This window comes from Oncorhynchus keta, chromosome 21 (assembly GCF_023373465.1).
Source record: "Oncorhynchus keta strain PuntledgeMale-10-30-2019 chromosome 21, Oket_V2, whole genome shotgun sequence".
Classification (NCBI taxonomy): Eukaryota; Metazoa; Chordata; class Actinopteri; order Salmoniformes; family Salmonidae; genus Oncorhynchus; species Oncorhynchus keta.
In genome coordinates, this window is record NC_068441.1 from 6,492,454 (window position 1) to 6,514,842 (window position 22,389).

Sequence of the window (22,389 nt, forward strand, 5' to 3'; positions counted from 1 at the left end):
ATGTGTGTATTTGTGAATACTGTACGTGGATATGCAGATTTGTGAGTATCTACGTTTGTTTGCGTGTAATAAGAAAGCTAAAGTGTGCGTGTGTCAGTGTGTGTGTGTGTGTGTGTGTGTCAGTGTGTGTGTGTTAGAGAGAGGAAGAGAGCATGTAAGTGTAATGTCTACTGTAAATTTTGTATTGTTTATTTCCCTTTTGTTCATGATGTATTTCACTTGCTTTGGCAATGTAAACATATGTTTCCCATGCCAATAAAGCCCCTTAGATTGAATTGAAATTGAATTGAGAGAAAGAGAGAAAGAGTTAGTTCACTGCCCCTCTGCAGGCTGGTGTGTCTGAGATTCCGTTGGACTCTGATCTTGAGGTTTATTTAAGCTGAATTCCGTGGGCTCATCAGGACCGAGTTACAAAAATCCTCCTATAGAACCAGAAAGAATGTGCAGCGCATTCAGTTCTGTATAAGGCACAAAGGCATGTCTTTGGACGTGGGGGCAGGCATCAAAAGACAGGCAGCGGAGGGATTTCTTTAGAGGCTGGGGGGCAAAGAAGGTATTTTGATTGGGGGGAGGGGAGTGAAGGGTTTTGGTGGTCAGCAATTTTAGTGAAGGGTGTGGGAGCGCTTCTGGGAAGCATGAGGTTAAGGAGGCATGTGCTTCACAAAGGACATCCGGAGGTCACTGCCACGGCTCAATATGTAATGTCCGATAATCTAATAATCTAATCACCACAAAAGATCAGGGCTATTATGGATATTTTGTTCTGATCCAAAAGGTTCATAATGGGCTTGATTACACATAGACTACAGACGAGGGAAAACAGTGTTATTTACATCTTATATTTGTTTCATAACAACGTAGAATAATACACAACAACAGAGTATTATGGACATAATGACAGATATTACAACAATTCTATGTAGATGGTCACAGATAACAATTAGACCGTTGTGGATTGTGCGCTATGGGGAGAGGGGTTGAAAGTTGTCCATTAGAATATAGGGCCAGTCACTGGTTGGTGACATACTGTATCTGTTACTAAGCCATCTCCATGACCTTCTTAATCCAGTCCACATAGATGGAGACGCGGATGAAGATGCTGGGCTGGCCTGGGTGTCCACAGCGCCTCATGGGGATGATCACTCCTTCCAGCACCCAGCAGTCACTGTTCTGACAGGCCAGAGGTCCCCCATAGTCTCTCTAGGGGTCGTGTGGGTATAACATATCACTGTCAGATCATTCTCACACAGCGACAGGACATATCGTAACTTAACGCACACGTTTGTGCTGTATGTCACAGAATTAATTTCCTAAAAGATCAAATAGTTTCACTCTCACACACACCATAAACCTCATTCTCTCTCATAGAAATAAACCGCCCTCCACATAGACAAATCCTCCCCCTCACAAACACACCCGACCCAAACCTACCTCACAGGCACCCACCCCGCCCTGGAAGGAGTTGGTGCACATCTCGTTCTCCCGAACACGACCCCGAAAGTATTTGTTACAGTCCTTGTTGCTTATAACTGGTATTTGAGCCACATTGAGCACAGAGTCATCTGTAGAAGTGCCTGAGAAAGTGAGAGAAACAGTAAAAGAAGGGGGGTGGAGAGAACGAGATAATGAGAGAGAGGTGGGCATTTGCTGAGTGATACTGGAAATAACAACACCATCTGTTGGTCCAGGAACTGAAAAGCTGTCTCATTTACATGGCACATCAGTAAAACAAATACTACTTCAAGGGCAGCAAAAGATACCTAAAGAAACATTATGTCATACATTAGGGTCTCAGGTTTTCCTGACCACATCATCTGACCTGGGACAACTCAGGGCCCTGGTCGTAATGCAGACCCAGGATGGTGACATATAAAGGACATAATGAAGGAAAGGTATAAAGAGTACAACAGGGAAAAAAATGTGCAGATGAGGGTAATACAGATGCAGGATCTTAATTTGAGCCAGTGTGCGCTACAGCAAGGAAAATAATCCTGCAGCAACAGGAAATCTGAATTATTAAGTGGATTATAATTCACGGACATTTTTGAACGGGTTGATAGGTTTTTTTCGTAAGTGAAAATCAAGTCTGAAATTTTGACATTACAAACTTCAAAAGCCTTTTTAAACCTCAAAATTCACTACACGTTTTAGATCTCCTGCATGGCAGGAAGGTTCTCCTCCAACAGGGTGGTCCAATGAAGAGCCTACATCTGTAAAAGGAAGGATAAAGATGAATATTGGAGGAATGTGACTAAATGATATTGTCGTGTTACAATTATGAGCATTTACCTTTAGTTTCCCCCCAGCCTGCGATCTCGCAGTAGGTTCCGTTTCGAACTATGTAGCGTTCGGGAGGCAGGCAGATCTGAGACACACGCTCATTAAACTGGGCTGAGCTGAGGAAGAGGATGAGGAAGAGCATCAGCCTGAGCGGAATGGGGTTGCTGTTAAATCATACGGCGTGGACTAGTTGTAGGATACTATTGTTAGGTTACTGGTGAACTGTAAAAAAAACACACAAAAAACAAGAAGTATAATAAAAGATGTGCAGGGAAATATGTGGTTTGTGTGTGTGTGTGTGTGTGTGTGTGTGTGTGTGTGTGTGTGTGTGTGTGTGTGTGTGTGTGTGTGTGTGTGTGTGTGTGTGTGTGTGTGTGTGTGTGTGTGTGTGTGTGTCCCTGCGTGCATGCGCGTGTTTGTGTGTGTACGCACTATTCCAATTGTAGCATGACCAGCTGGGACTCAGAGGGTCCACAGACGATCTTGGTGAGAGGGATAGTCTGTCGGTCGGGCTCTCCTTCACTGGGGTTACGGAACAAAGTCCCCATCATGGCGGAGTACCCTGGAAGGTCCACATAACTGCACACAGAGAACACACACTGACCAACAATCTCCAACCTATTCAAGGGATTTACAACAACAAAAAATGTTGTTTTAGAGTCTGGATCTGGGTCTTTTGGGTTTGACAGTTTTTCCTTTTATTGTGTTTAAAAAACAACAACAATATGATATAAATACTTGATAATTAAGTAATGAGAAATAATAAATCAGAAAGCATACCAAGAGGAGAAACACTGCTTAGTGCTGATCACCCATTTGGAGCTAACCAGGGAGCCTCCACAGAAATGGTTTCCTTTCCTGCACACAAGGTGATAAGGGTTATGAAGACTAGGGTCTAACAGGGAGATTGAGGGGTCATGAAGACTTGGCTCTAACAGGGGGAGAGATAGAGGTTGTATAGACCGGAGAATAACAAAAGAAGAGAGAGAGAGAGAGAGAGAGAGAGAGAGGGAGAGAGAGAGAGGGAGAGAGAGAATGAGGACTAGTCTCTAACAGGGAGAGAGAGAGAGGTTATAAATACTGGAGAATACCAGGGAGGGAGTGAGAGCAAGCTTTTCAAGCTAGCTATAGCTAAGAGCAAATAGCTAAATAAAGAAAAGGCTATCAAATAGCTGAGAAAATATTTACATTTTGCTACTTGTACTACCGTAATTGCTGGACTATTAAGCGCACCTGAATATAAACCGCACCCACTGAATTATAAAGAAATATGTATTTTGTACATAAATAAGCCGCACATGTCTATAAGCCGCAGGTACCTACCGGTACATTGAAACAAATTAACTTTACACAGCCTTTAAACGAAACACGACTTGTATTGTAACAAAAATAAATAGGCTTTAACGAAACACGGCTTGTAACAAAAATTAAAACAGTAGCCTACCAAGAAAGTCATTGGTCACTATCTTCCTCCTCCTGTGCACTGAAACCACTGAAGTCATCTCCTTCGGTGTCGGAGTTGAATAAGCTTCAGAATTGCTTCATCCGATGTTGGATCGTTTTCATTGTCGCTCTCATCACTTTCATCCGGAGGCAAATACCCCGCTGAGCTCATGCTGCCCCTTCAACACGCAGCAGTCCAGCCTTTCGAAACCCGTTGATGATAGTGGATTTTTTGACAATGCTCCACGCTGTCAGGACCCACTGGCAGACTTGACCATAAGATGCTCTTCACCTGCGGCCCGTTTTAGTGAAGGATTTCTCCCCACTTGTCATCCAAGCCTCCCACTGAACAAGGAGCGCCACCTTAAATGCACGATTTACACTGATGTCAAGTGGCTGCAAATACTTTGGGCCATCTGCTTTTCTTCCCTCTGAAAGCATTTGTTGTCTTTTTGCACTGAGTTAGTTCCTCACGCTGCTATTTCCAACATCTTATCATCGAGCCAGATTTATCGCCTTCAACTTGAAAGCTGCATCATATGCATTTCTCCGTGTCTTTGCCATGATGAGGGTGACAAAATTACTACCGTAATCAGAATGATGGGAAGTTTGAGCGCGCTGGATTTACGTCACATTATGTGACGGTGCTCAGTTTTTTGGCGGCATGAATCTTGTGAAAGCGGGAAAAATCCATAAATTAGCCGCGTCATTGTATAAACCGCGAGGTTCAAAGTGTGGGAATAAAGTAGCGGCTTATAGTCCGGAAATTACGGTACTTTTCTTTTTAATTGAAGAAGAAGAAATGGGATGCGGTTGCAGTAAAAAGGCTTGATCTGCGAACTGACATGAAAACAAGCTGGAAAAAGCTGAAAAGAAATGGAAAAGAGCTAGGAAAAAATGACCATGAGAAAATCCAAACAAAGATGATGTACCCTACAGATGTCTGCTCTTCCAAGGCAAAGAAAAACTATCAGTAAAGTAATGAGAGGGTCACCTGAGACCTTGGTGGCGGACCTCACAGTACTAGTGGGGAAGAAAACAAAAACGAATCTCATATTTCATACGGAGAGCCCCTCAGCCTGACACACTGCCCTGTGCACGAAATACTCAAAACATAGAAAGAATGGTAAAGGTAGACAGATAACAATCAACGAGGACAACGATAAAACTGCCCGTCTCACAGTTAACGTTTACCATAACGACACCATCTTGGTTCAGGGGTCGGAAAGCAGCCTGAGGACGTTCCAGGAAGAATTCCAGTCCCCAGGAGAAGAAGCAAAAGAGCAACTGCAAGAAGCTCTCAACAGACCAAAATCCAGGAGAAGATGACCCCTCCAAGCCCTGAAAACAGCCCTGTCTCTCCAAGAATCTTCTCCTACGTCGACTCTCTCAGAGACAGTCTACCTGTTCTAGAAAGAGACCTTACTGAGTTCAGGGAGATATTCCTTGACCAGCCAGAGCAGAGGCATTCAACAGCTGACACCAGCCAGCCTGATGAATCAGCAGCGTAGTGAGATCTCACCCCCCTTCCATAGATTTACACAGTAATTATGACAACTTCCGGAGGACGTCTTCTAACCTATCAGAGCTCTTGTAGCATGAAGTGACATGTTGTCCAGGTAATTAATCTGGTACTGAAATGATAAGCTACAGCTAGCTAGCACAACAATGCATAAAATGTGGTGAGTAGTTAACTCAAAGAGAGAGAAAGTCAATAGTTGAACAGTTTGAACAAATTCAATTATTCCAAAATTAAGGAGAAGCAAGAGACAGAGAGAGATGACTATATTTGGTTGCATTTATTGTTTTTTACTTTCACTTCCACTTAGCTAGCAAATGCAGCTAGCTAGTTTAGTCTACTCAAACACCCTGCTCAAAACAGAGAGGGATGCTGTGTTAGCTAGCTGGCTATCCAACAATGGAACTCTTCCAAGTCAAGGTAAACTTTCGGTTGTATTAATTTATTGCCTCTGGGGCCCACCGGTGTAACTGCTAAACTGCTTTCTGTACTGTATGATTGTAACGGGTTTACTAACGCATTAGTTCTAGTAGTTCTAGTTGACTATGATGTGACAACGCCGTAGGCTGTGTGTCGTGATTAGCGTTCATGATATGAAGGTTTGGCTTGGAAAGGTTTTTTCGCCTGGTTACAGACAACTGTTGTGTTGTGCACTGAAGTCCACAAGCGCAGGGAAAAAGTGAGAGGAGCAGAGCACGTAGATAGCTGTGAGAAGGAATTATTTATACAACGAGCAAAGTGATCATGCTGTTTTTATGTGGCTGCAATGAAAGTTAACTGCGTTTGCATGTGATCAGGTGTGTATTCATTCCACCGATTCTGTTAAAAAAAACATTTTCTGAAACGGAAGCAAACACAACGAAATGGGAATAAACATACCTGAATCTATCCAATAGAAACTCTCATTTGCAACTGGTGGACTAATGATTACACCCAAGATCAGCTAGATGCAGGCAATAGTATGCAAGGCAGTTTTGAATGTGCCACTGTCTGTCACTTTGATTACTAATAATTCTCTCGACCTGTGCACCTAAGTAGTACACTTTTCATAAGCTAGGTTGTAGCAACCTCGTGGTGGTACAGGGAAAATTTGAGTATCATGTTGTATCCTAAACCTATCAATGTTACTTTGAGCTGTGTGAATGGAATATGAATGAGAGTCATCCAATATTCTCTAACTGAAATCAGGCCATGCTCATTAAATAAAATAAAAAAATCATCCTCCCTCATCTTAAAACGTCACCGAACGCCACTGGTCTCTTCCCTGGGAAAAGAGTCATCAAGCTCCGTTTTTGCCCCACCACAGACACTACAGAGTCCCAGGGCCCTTTCTCAACATCCAAGGGCCCCAAGCAACATATAGCCCAGATCCCCACTGCCCCATTCACCACGCTGCCCCCCCCTCCCTCAAGAGTCATCCCTGACAGAGCACCCAGCTAGCCACAACAGGCAGTACAGAAGAACAGCTACACAGCAGTGACTGTCACAAGTTCCTCAGCACAGGACAACCAGAACCAGATTAGAGACATGTTACCTCTAATCTGCTCTAAGATAGGCATACTGAACTAAAAACCTACATGCACTACAGATGACATCCAGGGTAAAGTACCAATGTATGCATAAGCTATGTAGCCTAGATAATAAGAGATAAATATATATTTGTTCATGTTTTATTATGTATTGAATATTTAAATACTGTTTATTTGTTTTATCTCGTATGTTCAACACATCCTAAAGGAACATTTTAAACACAGCATCCTTAAGTAGGATATAAGCACCTACAGTGCATTCGTAAAGTATTCAAACCCCTTGACTTTTTCCACATTTTGTTACTTTACAGACTTATTCTAAAATTGATTAAAATGTTTTTTTTCTCGTCTCATTAAATCTACACAAAATAACACATAATGACAATACAAAAACAGGTTTTAAGAATTTTTGAAAATTATAATTAGGTGAAATATCACATTTACAGACAGTAAGTATTCAGACCCTTTACTCAGTACTTTATTGAAGCACCTTTGGCAGCGATTACAGCCTCAAGTCTTCCTGGGTATGGCCCTACAAGCGTGGGACACCACACCTGTATTTGGGGAGTTTATCCCATTCTGCTCTGTAGCTCCTCTGTGCTTTGCTCTGTTCATCTTTCCCTCAGTCCTGACTAGTCTCCCAGTCACTGTCGCTGAAAAACATCCCCACAGCATGATGCTGCCACCACCATGCTTCGACGTAGGGAGGGTACCAGGTTTCCTCCAGACGTGATGCTTGACATTCAGGCTAGGGCTGTTGCGGTGACCGTATTACCGCCGGCGGTCAAGAGTCATGAAGGCAGTCAAATTCCACGTGACCGTTTAGACACGGTAATTAGGCTTCTACAAGCTCTGATGCTGCTGATGGTCATTAGTAGCCTACCAAACTTGCTAACTGCCTGGTACTCAGCACTCTATTGTTCCTCTAATCACTCTGACATCGATGTAAATAGAATGGATTCTATTAGGGTGCATTACGGCGGCCGTGAAATTTGAGGCATTATCAAGTGCTTGTCAAATTGTGAATTAGTGACTGATGTAGTGTGATCAGCCTGCACAAAAAAAAACAAAGCAGAGCTCATGCCTTTCATGCGACATTTTTCAAATCCTCATTAGAGTTGCATCATGCAGCCTTAGAATGTATTATATAAGTCCAAATATATAGCCCAACGTTTGTAGAACAACTGAAGTTACATTAATAACTCTAGCATATAGGAATACCTATTTGTTTGTTAACCACTCAACACAGAATAGCCGTTTGTGTGCACTCCCTCAAATCGCTTGGAGAAAATATCCTTTCTATTTTATTCAGCTTTGTTCTATTGTATTCTTCATACTATAAAATAATGCCACGGAATTCTAAGCAGATCTTGCCTGCTAAATGAACTAGTGTAGCCCACAGCCATTTGGCACAGCCAGATCAGGACCTAACATAAGGACAACTCAGAGTATGTTATTCTGTTCTTCTGAAATAGACTACATTTTCTTCATATCATGCTTTTTTAGGCCTGTCTAAAATAAATAATGGATTTATTGTGAAGGCTATATTACATGGATTTATTAGACTTTTTAAAATGTAGATGGTCCAAAGGTCTGCATCAGTGGCTTGTAGGCTATGTGTGGAAGCCAGGAGATGTTAAATGTGTTTATGTTAACTAACGGTCAATTACTGTGAGACCAGCTGTTATTTGCTTGACAATCACCAGCTGACAACATTTTGTGACCGCCACAGCCCTAATTCAGGCCAAAGAGTTCAATCTTGGTTTCATCAGATCGTGAGAAACAAGATTCTCCTGTCAGAGAGTGCCTTTTGGCAAACTCCAAGCGGGCTATCATGTGCCTTTTACTGAGGTGTGGCTTCCGTCTGGCCACAATCATAAAGGTGGAGGGCTGCAGAGATGGTTGTCCTTCTGGAAGTTTCTCCCATCTCCAGAGGAACTCTGGAACTCTGAGTGACCATTGGGTTCTTGGTTACCTCCCTGACCTAGGCCATTCTCCCTCGATTGCTCAGTTTGGCCAGGCAGACAGCTCTAGGAAGAGTCTTGGTGGTTCCAAACTTCTTCCATTTAAGAATGATGGAGGCCATGGTGTTCTTGGGACCTTCAATGCTGCAGACTTTTTTGGTACCCTTCCCCAGATCTGTGCCTCGACACAATCTTGTCTCGGAACTCTACGGACAATTCCTTCAACCTCATGGTCTGTATGGAGGAGTGGGTCACAATCCCTGCTGCAGTGTGTGCAAACCTGGTCAAGAACTACAGGAAACATATGATCTCTGTAATTGCAAACAAAGGTTTCTGTACCAAATATTAAGTTCTGCTTTTCTGATGTATCAAATACTTATGTCATGCAATAAAATGCAAATGAATTACTTAAAAATCATACAATGTGATTTTCTGGATTTTTGTTTTAGATTCCTTCTCTCACAGTTGAAGTGCACCTATGATAAAAATTACAGACCTCTACATGCTTTGTAAGTAGGAAAACCTGCAAAATCGGCAGTGTATCAAATACAATCAAGTTGTAGAAACATCTCAAGGATGATCAATGGAAACAGGATGCACCAGAGCTCAATTTCGAGTCTCATAACAAATGGTCTGAATACTTATGTAAATAAGGTATTTCTGATTTTATTGTTAATAAATTTGCAAACATTTCTAAAAACCTGTTTTTGCTTTGTCATTATGGGGTATTGTGTGTAGATTTATGAGGAACATTTTTATTTTAATCAATTTTATAAATAGACTGTAACATAACAAAATGTGGAAAAGGGAAGGGGTCTGAATACCAACTTTGGGCTCCCGAGTGGCACTGCATCTCAGTGCAAGAGACGTCACTACAATCCCTGGTTCGATTCCAGGCTGTATCACATCTGGCCTTATTTGGAGAGTCCCATAGGCGGTGCACAATTGGCCCAGCATCATCCGGGTTTGGCCCGGTGTACGCCGTCATTCTAAATAAGAATTTGTTCTTAACTGACTTGCCTAGTTAAATAAAGGTTAAATAAAAAAGTACAACATATTTTCCAAATGCAGTGAATATATAACATTCAGGGTTTGTGCTCTTAAACATTTGGTTGTGAAAAGCACAGACACAGATATAGTAGACATCGTACCTAGTTCAGACATTAGTATACTTCTTGGAGACATGGAGTCGAAGAGAAACATCCTCTCCCAAAAATGACAGCGAGATAACTGCAGGCCTACCGTCAGTGAAACATCCACATGTAAAATGTGTCAGTGACACAGGAGGGATTCTAATCTGGTTTAAAGAGAGGAAAGGAAAAACATAGTTGGCAAAAAAACATACCTTATTGTTATATGCCTCTGTCTGACTTTCAGTATTATAACAAAATTTGTTTTCAGAGTCTCTATTCTGATATAATTCATTTTGACTCAGTACGTAAAGTTCTGTTAATGGGGGATTTAAATGCTAGAACTGGTAAATATCCAGACTACATATATTTAGAGGGAAACACCCATGTACATCTGGGTATGAATCACAACTGACTACAGAGAGAGAGAGAGAGAGAGCTGTGACAGTATTGTCAACAAAAATGGGAAACAAGTAGGTTTACTTATTGATCTAAACTAGGAAACAGTGCAGTCGACTTTGTCATAACAGATCTATAGACCAAGAAAAAAAATCTATGCATTTATGGTCATGCCACAACTCCCTTTGTCAGACCACTGCCAAATTAGAATTTATCAGAAAAGAAAATCTGATGAACCACGCCTACATTTAAAACCAGAACTCTACCCCCTCCCGCCCACATACCGTGGGGGGAAAAAGCTAGCCATGTTGAATAGAAGGCAGCATTAAATAACATTGATATTAAAAACTGGATTTACGTTTGTATTTCTTTACTACATTTAAATAAGACAAAGATGGCGTTAAGCCACTGACAAATTGATGGATATATTCATCAATCTGGCACAAAAAAAATACTACATCTTAAAAAGGTGAAAAATAAAATATCAAAAAAGAAAAATGGTATGGTTTGACAAAGAAGGTTCAACTGCAAGAAAAGAACTTAAGACTTTTGTCAAAACAAAAACAACAGGAGACACGTCTCATATACCAATAGGCCCTCAGCCAATATAAGAAAATCCCTCTATATCACCAATTCATTTTATGACTCATGGAGGAAATTAGATTCCCGTAGGGCGGCGCACAATTGGCCCAGCGTCTTCCCGGGTTTGGCCGTCATTGTATATAAGAATTTGTTCTTAACTGACTTACCTCGTTAAATAAAGGTGAAATAAAAATAAATAAATAAAGGAGATCTATAATGAAAATAAAAGAACACAATTCTTTAGGTCAGGACAGAGGAGTAAGACAAGGTTACAATATTAGTCCAACCTTATTCAATATTTATAGAACTGAACTGGCTACAGATCAATCAAGATCTCTGTGACTCACCCTAGAAGACAAATAAATAAAGTGTATTTTATATTCCAATGACTTGTCACCAACAATACTCTTGTCACCAACAGAACAGGGGGTACAACAAAACCTGTCCTTGCTAGAACAGTATTGTAAGGACTGGACACTATCCATTAATATGGAACAAAACTAAGTAATGATCTTTCAGAAAAAGTCCAGATCTCAGGAAAATAAGTACCATTTGACACCACCAATCCTGAAACACACCACCGACTATATTTACCTTGGTGGTTTGACATGGCCATAAAGTCCTTAACAGATAAAGCACGCAGAGCATATTTTGCGATCAGAAAGACCCTGTATAAATTTAAGCCACCAAGAAGAATTTGGCTTACATTTTTGGACTCTGTCATAACTCCAATCCTTCCATGTGGCACTTTAAAATATACAGTACATCATGGGATGAAAGCCCCACCGAAAGGTTTTACCTGGAATTCTCTACAAATATTGTGCACAGAAATAGCCCAAACCTAGCCTGTAGTGCAGAACTTGGGAGATTACCACTAGCACTCATAATTGAGAAAAGAGACACGACTTTCTGGACTCACCTAACACACTGTGTTCCAGAATATTATCATCACAAGCCTGTCTTGTGAAAAGACTGGAACACAAAGAGTGACTCTTTAGAGCAACTGGCCCAGAAGCACCAGCTAAAATTCAACCATTTGACCACAAATAACACCGTTCTAATAAGTAGAAATCTCTAACCAAAATATGTAGAATATTGGCAAAACGAAATTCAACTGAATCACAAAGCTTCAATGTTACCAAATTCTATATAGAGAGTTATCAAATTAGGACAACACCTTTTCAAAATCACAGAATTCAAACCATGGAAGACATTAACAGACTCAATGAACCATAGCCTGGCAATAGAGACAGGATGCCATAGGAAAACATGGAAGGTCAGAGAGGAAAGACTAGGTCGGATGAAGTAGAGAATGAGGAGAAAACATTGAGACAGTAGATCTTGCTGCAGATGATGTGCTGCCTTGTCATCATTTATAGATGTCATATACATGAGCCTTTTCTTGATTTCATTTTCTGGAATTGTTTTTTAAAATGTCTTATTATTATTGTTTTTGTGTATATGCAGTATACTGTATATTATTATTGTTGGCCCAACATATTGTTCATTTATGTAATACTTCATATACATTGCTTTGACAATGTAATGTCTGCATCCAACTCACACTCCCAAACACTTAGATCCCCTGAACGCAGCCCACTTTCCAGCTCACTCACTATTTTTTGAGTAACGTTTACTGTTCATTTTGATTGTTTATTTAACTTTTGTTGATTTTTTTTACTTCACTGGCTTTGGCAATGTTAACATATGTTTCCCATGCCAATAAAGCCCTTACATTGAAATTGAATTGAGAGAGAGAGATGTCATGAACACTGGTCTCTAACAGGGGAGACAGAGAGGTTATGAAGACTGAGGCTGGAGTCTCTATTGCGGAGTAAATTTCACTGAGACTGACCTGTCTCTAAGGCTGACTGTCCAGGGAGAGTTTCCAGGACGCCCACCAACAATACGGAGTATGCTCTTGACGAAACGATCATCTCTCTTCCCACACTCATTAAACTCCACTTTCTCTGTGCGCAGACACACACACACACACACACACACTTCAGTTAGTGAGTAAAGTTGTGTACACAGGTACACTTCCAGGAAGCACTTATCATTCATTATAGTTGCATATTCCATTAGGAACTCACCGGCTGGCTCAATGATGGACACTTTCTCCCCAGCTGTTCAAACAACAATAAGCAGAATCATTTTAAAAAAAAAACATTTTTGAAGTAACAGCCAAGGAGGGATTAGTTCTTCGAGCAAAATGTATGAAAAGAGCTTTATAGTGTTAGTAAATTAACATTAGGCCTAGAAGTATAGAGTGCAGAGTATAAGATATACTGGCGGTGTCCGAAATCTGTCTTGCCTACTACTTACTAAAATGACATACTGTGTACTAATCATACTCATACATATACTATTTAGAAAGTACTGTTTGGTAAAAACAGTAAGCAGTAAGCAATAAATATCAACATACTAGGCTCACCCATCCTGATTAACGCGGCATCTAATGTGCAATGTGCGTTGATAATGTGCGTTGATTCCCACCATTCGTTCATTTGGGTACAGCGTGTCCCCTTGTCCCCTTGTCTCATTATCAGCTTATCATCATACTATAAAACGTTCTATTTTCGCATACCTAAAATGCCTACTGTGTAGAACGAAAGTATGGGAATTTGGATACGGCCAATGAGTGATGGAGTAAAAAGAGAAAGATATGGAGAAAGGAATGTAATGCCTGAGGGGACAGAGGTATGGGGGGATCGGAATCTTTACCGCACTGCTTGATGGCGCAGTAGTCAAACTCTGTTTTGGGGTCAGTGGTGTAGCACCAGGGTCCGTGTTGGTCCCCATCTGGGTTCCGGCAGTAGTTCTCTGTCAGGTTGCCCTCAGGGTGGGTCCCTGGGTTTATCCTGGAAAACCACAGTACAGTAAAAGCACTAAACCTACCTACCCATGCCACAGCAGACACTTCTACACCCACATGCTACTATCCGATACATTGAAATATATATATATATATATATATACACACACAGTACCAGTCAAAAGTCTGTACACACCTACTCAAGGGTTTTTCTTTATTTTTACTATTTTCCTCATTGTAGAATAATAGTGAAGACATCAAAACTATGAAATAACAAATATGGAATCATGTAGTAACCAGAAAAGTGTTATACAAATCAAAATATATTTTATATTTTAGATTCTTCAAAGTAGCCACCCTTTGCCTTGATGACAGCTTTGCACACTCTTGGCATTCTCTCAACCAGCTTCATGAGGTAGTCCCCTGGAATGCATTTCAATGAACAAGTGTGCCTTGTTACATTTTGGGGGGGAATTTCTTTCCTTCTTAATGCGTTTGAGCCAATTAGTTGAGTTGAGTATACAGAAGATTGTCCTTTTTGGTAAAAGACCAAGTCCATATTATGGCAAGAACAGCTAAAATAAGCAAAGAGAAACGACAGTCCATCATTACTTTAAGACATGAAGGTCTGTCATTCCAGGACATTTCAAGAACTTTGAAAGTTTCTTCAAGTGCAGTCGCAAAAACGATCAAGCGCTATGATGAAACTGCCTCTCATGAGGACCGCCACAGGAAAGGAAGACCCAGAGTTACCTCTGCTGCAGAGGACAATTAGAGTTACTAGCCTCAGAAATTGCAGCCCAAATAAATGATTCACAGAGTTCAAGTAACAGACACATGTCAACATCAACTGTTTGAATCAGGCCTTCATGGTTGAATTGCTGAAAAGAAACCACTACTAATGGACACCAATAAGAAGAAGAGACTTGCTTGGGCCAAGAAACATGAGCAATGGACATTAGACCGGTGGAAATCTGTCCTTTGGTCTGGAGGCCAGATATGACATTTTTAGTTCCAACCGCCGTGTCTTTGTGAGACGCAGTGTAGGTGAACGGATGATCTCCGCATGTGTAGTTCCCACCGTGAAGCATGGAGGAGGAGGTGTGATGGTGTGGGTATCACATTTCAGGTAAGACCCAGATGCAGACAGTGTCAGGCAAAACGACAGGTCAAGGGCAAGCAGAGGTCAGTAATTTAGATAGGGTGCAAAAAGTCCAGAACGGCAGGCAGTCTCAGGGTCAGAGAAGGCAGGGGTCAATAATCCAGTGTGGTATGGCAAGGTTTAGAACGGCAGGCAGGCTCAGGGTCAGGTTAGGCAGAATGGTCAAAACCGGGAAAAAAAAAGAAAACAGGAACTAGAACAGACAGGAGCAAGGGGGAAAAACGCTGGTAGGTAAACAACAATTAACTGGAAACAGACAAACAGAGAACACAGGTATAAATACACTGGGGAAGATTGGTGACACCTGGAGGGGGGTGGAGACAAGCACAAAGACAAGTGAAACGGATCAGGGTGTGACAGTGGGGGTGCTTTTCTGGTGACACTGTGTGATTTATTTAGAATTCAAGGCACACTTAACCAGCATGGCTACCACAGCATTCTGCAGCGATACGCCATCCCATCTGGTTTGGGCTTAGTGGGACTATCATTTGTTTTTTAATAGGACAATACCCAACACACCTCCAGGTTGTGCAAGGGCTAAGAAGGAGAGTGATGGAGTGCTGCATCAGATGACCTGACCTCCACAATCATCCGAACTCAACCCAATTGAGATGGTTTGGGATGAGTTGGACCGCAGTTAGAAGGAAAAGCAGCCAACAAGTGCTCAGCATATGTGGGAACACCTTCAAGACTGTTGGAAAATAATTCCAGATGATGCTGGTTGAGAGAATGCCAAGAGCGTTCAAGCTGTCATCAAGGCAAAGGTTGGCTATTTTGAAGAATCTCAAATATAAAATATATTGATGATTTGTTTAACACTCTTTTGGTTACTACATTATTCCATATTTGTTATTTTATATTTGTTATTTCATAGTTTTGATGTCTTCTCTATCATTCTTCAATGTATAAAATAGTAAAAATAAAGAAACATTCTTGAATGAGTAGGTGTGTCCAAACTTTTGACTGGTACTGTATATATATAAATATGTATTAAATATTTGACAACACCAAACATACCTGCCAAATTTATGATACATTTAATTTTAGAATCTACTCGTTATTTTTTATACTTTGTTTTGTGAGGCATGTTGACACTCCACTTCTGGCAGGTGACGCCCTTCCGCGTCTTTCGGACCACACCCTTGTAGTTTTTACCATTTTCATGGTAGCAATCTGGGGTGTGGGGAAAAAGGACATGAAAACATGATGACAAAAACCCTTCTGTGAGTTATCAAGTAGGCTTGTGTTTGAGGACCCTAGATTGCATTGTGAGTGCATTGTTGCCACTGAAACAGCAGAGAGCAGTGTACCCTCAGCTTCGATGTCGTCTGCACAGCGTTTGATATGCAAGCAGAGAGCCGTCCTCATCTCAGGCACAGACGTGAAGCACCAGGGAGCCTCGGATCCATCTGGGTTACGACAGTAGTTCTCTTCCAAGCCCCTGGAAGCAATGGTATAGAAATTAGTATAACCAATATGTATAGCACACAATAACACAGGGATATATGGATAAAACAGCTAATACTATAGATCAAAATAACACAGGGGCAATCATTCATGGGTAAATGTTGGATGTATGCTACTGACTCTGGATAAGCGTCTGCTATGACTAAACTGTATATGTGTTTCGGAACACAAATAACTAGACCCAAGATCAGCCATTCATGTAGACCCTCATCTCAAGACCCCTAATGTCACTCCTCCTCATCCCTCTTAACTATCAATCCCACCGCTCATCCATCCATCCATCCATCCATCCATCCCTCTTCCGCCCGTTCCTCTGGCTTACTTGCATTCGTAGGTGTTTGGGTAGAAGGGGTGCTCGTGAGGGTACTGGGCGTCCCACCGCTGACAGGCAATACCGCCGGTCGTCTCGTTCACTTTGCCACGGTAATCCTCCCCTCGACCACGGAAACAGTTTGTGGTGTAGCTGGACCGGAGGTGCCTCTTAGGAACCGCAGCTGGAGTGAAAGGAGAGACGTGACATTATGAGGGGTGATATAGATTGTATTACATTGTTATAAACATGGAAACGTGTGAATGGAAGGGACAGGGAGGGTGTATGAAGGGGACAGACGTACGGCACTTGCTGATCTGGCAACTCTCTCTCTCCATATCAGGGTCTGTGGTGTAGCACCAAGGAACAGGGGAGGAGTCTGGGTTACGGCAGTAGTTATCATCCAAGCTCTTATCTGGATACCTGGGACGCACATGTACAGGATTCCATGTTAGGAGCTTCTCATTACCTTGGAAATGTTGATTGTTTTCTACTCTGTTACAGTACAACATATTGATTACAACATATTGATGTAGGCCTACAACAAACTGTATGTAAAAGAGTGGAGTGGTAGTGGTAGTGATTACAGCGGTGGGTAGACAGACATACTTCTCAGGCTGGTAGATGTGTTGTTGTGGGTACTGCTGGTCCCAACGTTGACACTCTCTGCCACTCACTGTGTGGTCAACCTGGCCCCTGTAGTCTTCCCCGTTACATGTGATACACACCTCTGTGCACAAACCCAAACACACACAGTCTGTAGCAACACTTTTTCGACAGGGATGTTCTCTATGACCAAAGACAACACATACACCACAATCAATCATTTACACATAGTGTTATAACGTTATCTTTAGAAGCATTTGCTATTGCAAACCCCTGGAATGTTGAACAGAATGGGAGGTGCAGAATCTCACTCTCTACCACACCTGCTGTCTCTAACTCTGAATGCTCGGCTATGAAAAGCCAACTGACATTTACTCCTGAGGTGCTGATCTGTTGAACCCTCTACAACCACTGTGATTATTATTATTTGACCCTGCTGGTCATCTATGAATGTTTGAACATCTTGGCCATGTACTGTTATAATCTCCACCCGGCACAGTCAGAAGAGGACTGGCCACCCCTCAGAGCCTCGTTCCTATCTAGGTTTCTTCCGAGGCCCCTGCCTTTCTAGGGAGTTTTTCCTAGCCACCGTGCTTCATCGGCATTGCTTGCTGTTTGGGGTTTTAGGCTGGGTTTCTGTATAGCACTTTGTGACATCGGCTGATGTAAAAAAGGCTTTATAAATACATTTGATTGATTTATGTACCGTCTTTGCAGTGGGGGATATTGCAGCTCTCATAGCGCCGTTCTGGATCATTGGTGTAGCACCACGGCCCGATGGGGTCCCTATCTGGGTTCCTGCAGTAGTTCAGCTCCAAACCATTAGTGGCTGTGGGTGTCCATCTATGACAAGGTATAGAAACAGAATATGTGTGAGAAAAAGAGATATCTTATTAGATTTGGCTTTGGGTCATGGTTTCCAAACTACTACTAATGCGCTACCCAGCACCAATTGTATTGTGGACTTGGCTGAACTGGTACTAACCTCCAACTATCTTCTCTTCAGAGGATACTTTTTCCTCCAGACCAAAGGGACAGCGATGGGGAGCTCTAAGGCTCCTAATTATGCTAACCTATAGCTAGGAATGTTTGAAAAACAGGTGGTGCTGAATTCAGACCTTAACCCTTTTCTCTCCAATATTCTCACCAATTCTGAGATATTTGGATATTGTGGATTTGGATGACATTTTCATGATCTATCCAGGGACGCAACTTTTAGAATTCCATGCTTATATAAACGCTATGAATGAACACCTTCATTTCACCATTAACTATGACCTATCACAAATCAGTTTTCTTGATGTAATAGTTAAGGACAAAACCTCCCTCTCTACAGATCTCTTTAGGAAACCCACGGACAAGAATAACCTCCTTAGAGGCGACAGCTTTCATCCACGTCCACATTAAAAATCTCCCTATAAGTCAATTCAGTCGCATCAGAAGAATATGCAGCTCTGATGCTTCTTATTAGAAACAGACCACGGACCTCACACAAAGGTTTAGGGAAAGGGGGTACAAAGACAATTGGGTAAAACATGCCAATTATTGTTTTGAAGGACTAACACAGTTGGAAGGCCTTAAACCAAAAGTTAAAGAAAAAGCAGAACTTGTCCCATCATGCTTCACCCGATACTCACCATTGGGGAAGGCATTTTTAAGATCATTATCAGGAAGCACTGGTAATTACAAATGTGGCCAATATGCTCAATGCAGGTTCACGTATAAGTGCAACTAATTTACCCACAACCCCCTACACAGGACAAAGATTTAATATAATTTTACCTGCATGTCCGCCAATGTTATTTACATGTTAAAATGTCGTTGTGGTCTGTCTTACGTAGGGAAAACCCATAGAAGCCTTCAGACATGGATCAGTGAGCACCGTAGCAATGTACAGACAGGTGAGACAACAAATCCGGTTGCTGTTCATGTTGTACAAGCTGGACATCCTATTAGTTCTCTGAGATACATTGGAATAGAAATGGTGGGAGGGGACATTGAGACGGGACATTGAGAGAAAACTTCTTCAAAGGTAATCTTTCTGGATTCACAGATCCCTCTTGGCCTTAATGAGTTTGACTTGAAACCGTTTTTTTTATAGTCTAAATTGTGTCAATAAAAAAGTATGCTAATTTAATATTGTATGTGTATGTATATTACTGTAAATATTGATCACATTCCCTGTGTGTGATCATATATTTTGATACATTGAATGGTAATATTGTGTAACTATGTTATACATTTTTACCTCCTGTTTCAGGAAGTGATGTCACTGAGTACTGCGACTATATATAGGACCTTCCACCCCCACCTGGGATATGAATGCCTGATGAAGACCAAAACATTGCAAATAAATATCACCTGGGAGCATGAGCAGTAGTGTGCGGCGTTTTCCTTTGTGTTTTACAAACTACGACTCCCATAAATCAACGGGATGATCTTACCTGTGATCGTGTGGGAACTTTGACCACCACTGTTGACAAGTATGGCCATTTTTCGTCGTGAACACCTTGCCTCGATAGTCTTCTCCTTTACCCACAATGCACTTCCTTACGTACACTGCACATGGAAGAAAAACATCTGCCTTTTCAAACGGAAATCACAGCATGCTGCTGACACAACGTGACTCATTTTGTAGCGTTATACAGAATGAGATCAATTCACTTAGAACATAAATGACAGAGAACATGACCTCACTTTGACCCCAAAGCTTACCCTTCTTCTCATACAGGTCACAGTTGACGTTCCTCTTGACCTCTGCGTTGCTGCCATCCTCCACCCATGGCAGCTGTTTACAGGTGATGGAGCGGCGCGTCTCGTAGTTGAAGGCTCTAATGAAAGGAGTTTTCAAGTTCATTTGTGTTCAATTTTTTTGACCAATCTGGGGGTCAGCCTGCCTGGCACTCAAACCCGTTAGTCCAACACCTTATCCGCTAAGATCGCTAGGTGTTGTACTAAGGTCATTACAACCCTCCAGGGTACCTGCAGTCCAGTGTGTGTGAACAGCGTCTGGCACAGTCCTCCAGCGTCAGCCCTGGCAGCATCAGCACCCGTGCAGAGTTCCAGGAGGTCGGAACCAGCTCCCTTCCCTCAGAACGCTGGAAGTCATTCAGAGGACTGCGGGACCCTATGGCCAAATACAAAACGCACAGTCCTAATATCTGGGGGCTTACACTATATATAAGTATGTGGACACCACTTCAAATGAGTGGATTTGGCTATTTCAGCCACACCTGTTGCTTACAGGTGTATAAAATTGAGCACACAGGATGCCACCTTTCCAACAAGTTTGTCAATGTTCTACACTGCTAGAGCTGCCCCGGTCAACTGTAAGTGCTGTTATTGTGAAGTGGAAATGTCTAGGAGCAACAACGCCTCAGCCGCAAAATGGTAGGCCACACACGCTCACAGAACGGGACCGCCGAGTGCTGAAGCTCGTAGCGAGTAAAAATCGTCTGTCCTCGGTTGCAACACTCACGATCAAGTTCTAAACTGGCTCTGGAAGCAACGTCAGCACAACAACTGTTCATCGGGAGCTTCATGAAATGGGTTTCCATGACCGAGCAGCCGCACAAAAGCCTAAGATCACCATACGCAATATCAAATGTTGGCTTGAGTGGTGTAAAGCTCGCTGCAATTGGACTCTGGAGCAGTGGAAACACATTCTCTGGAGTGATGAATCACACTTCACTTCACCACTTCACCAATGCCCCAATGCTTAGTGCCAAGTTTGGTGGAGGAATAACGGTCTGGGGCCATATTTAATGGCTCTGGCTAGGCCCCTTAGTTCCCCCCTTAACAATGGCATTCTAGATGATTTTGTGCTTCCAACTAAAGTGGCAACAGTTTGGGGAAGGCCCTTTCCCGTTTCAGCATGACAATGCCCCCATGCACAAAGCGAGGTCCATACAGAAATGCTTTGTTGAGATCGGTGTGGAAAAACTTGACTGGCCTGCACAGAGCTCACATCGAACACCTTCGGGATGAATTGGAACACAGACTGTGAGCAAGGCCCAATCGCCCAACATCAGTGCCCGACCTCCCTAATGCTCATGTGTCTGAATGGAAGCAAGTCCCTGCAGCAATGTTCCAACATCTAGTGGAAAGCCTTCCCAGAAGAGTATATATATTAATGCCCATGATTTTGAAGTGAAATGTTCGATGAGCACTTTTGGCCAAAATGATATCTAACCACTATCACTAACACTCTTTGGAGTGTTAAAAAATGGGAGTTGTTTCATAACAGTTTTGGTTCGAAGTTCTAACTTAAAATGCCATGTAATATGTCCTTCGGTAGGCCTATCTATTGAACTATTAACAAACAGTACATCATGTACTGAGCATCCAGCTGTCTGTTTGTGAGCTTTCGGCTGAACAACATTTGGGCATTGGGTCTGACTGAGCACAATAAGACCTTTGGACCAACCACACCATTTTTTTTGTGTGAAGCTTACACGAATGGACAAGTGTCTCTATCAAAACACTTAACTTACAGAATCACATTTTTTGACAGACTGTAATTCGTAAAAGGACAGATTTATACACGATTCGATTTTTTTTATACATGATATGTATATGTAGAAAAACTGCAGTCAAGTGTGCAGTGTAAACTGAGCTGACCTGGGAATACAATGTACAACCAACAAAAAAGGCACATCAACTCAACAACATCAAATCAATAAATCAATCCCAGTTGCATTATTCATGAACGTAGGTACCCAATCGGCACATGAATCTGAAATAGAATTTAAAAAATAAAATTAAAAAAACATATAAAAAATAAATAAATAAATATGTTATTTTTCTTACCACTGACCAATCCCCTCCAAAATGCCAGGAGAACACAGGAAATAATGAGTTTCATGGTTACAGAAGAGAATAAGACAGACCAGTGCTGGATGGAAGCAGATCCAAGGACTTAATAATGTTTTTGACAATTCTAGAGTTCCTCTGGCTGGCGTGTTTTTACGAAATTGAGTAGGCTAGACTAGAGCAAGGTGAACAATTAAGAAGCCTATAAAAAAAAGATATATTGTGGTGTTTGTTGGACGGGAAAAGCCAGAGTTAGAAAATAACTGTGAATGTAATGACTTGCATCCCGTCCACCCACACGTGAACATTGAATAGCTTAATCAAACAGAGGCGCTTACCACCAAAAAGACAACGAAGTACATGAATCATTA

At 41.8% G+C, this 22,389-nt stretch overlaps 1 protein-coding gene across 1 annotated transcript; it reads right to left on the minus strand.

Moving 5' to 3' along the window:
* Nucleotides 1-818: 818 nt before the first annotated feature.
* LOC118400008 (hepatocyte growth factor-like protein) lies at nucleotides 819-22,312 on the minus strand. The gene is made up of 18 exons (XM_035796330.2): nucleotides 22,016-22,312; nucleotides 20,189-20,333; nucleotides 19,922-20,037; nucleotides 19,651-19,765; nucleotides 17,913-18,049; nucleotides 17,210-17,330; nucleotides 16,905-17,023; nucleotides 16,613-16,784; nucleotides 16,134-16,264; nucleotides 15,894-15,996; nucleotides 13,571-13,707; nucleotides 12,940-12,972; nucleotides 12,702-12,816; nucleotides 3,061-3,138; nucleotides 2,713-2,859; nucleotides 2,290-2,396; nucleotides 1,432-1,574; nucleotides 819-1,200 (listed from the first exon to the last, which is right to left on the minus strand). Exons 1-18 carry the CDS (start codon nucleotides 22,068-22,070, stop codon nucleotides 1,039-1,041), a joined length of 2,136 nt encoding a protein of 711 aa, XP_035652223.2. The 5' UTR covers nucleotides 22,071-22,312; the 3' UTR covers nucleotides 819-1,038.
* Between the last annotated feature and the right edge of the window lie 77 nt (nucleotides 22,313-22,389).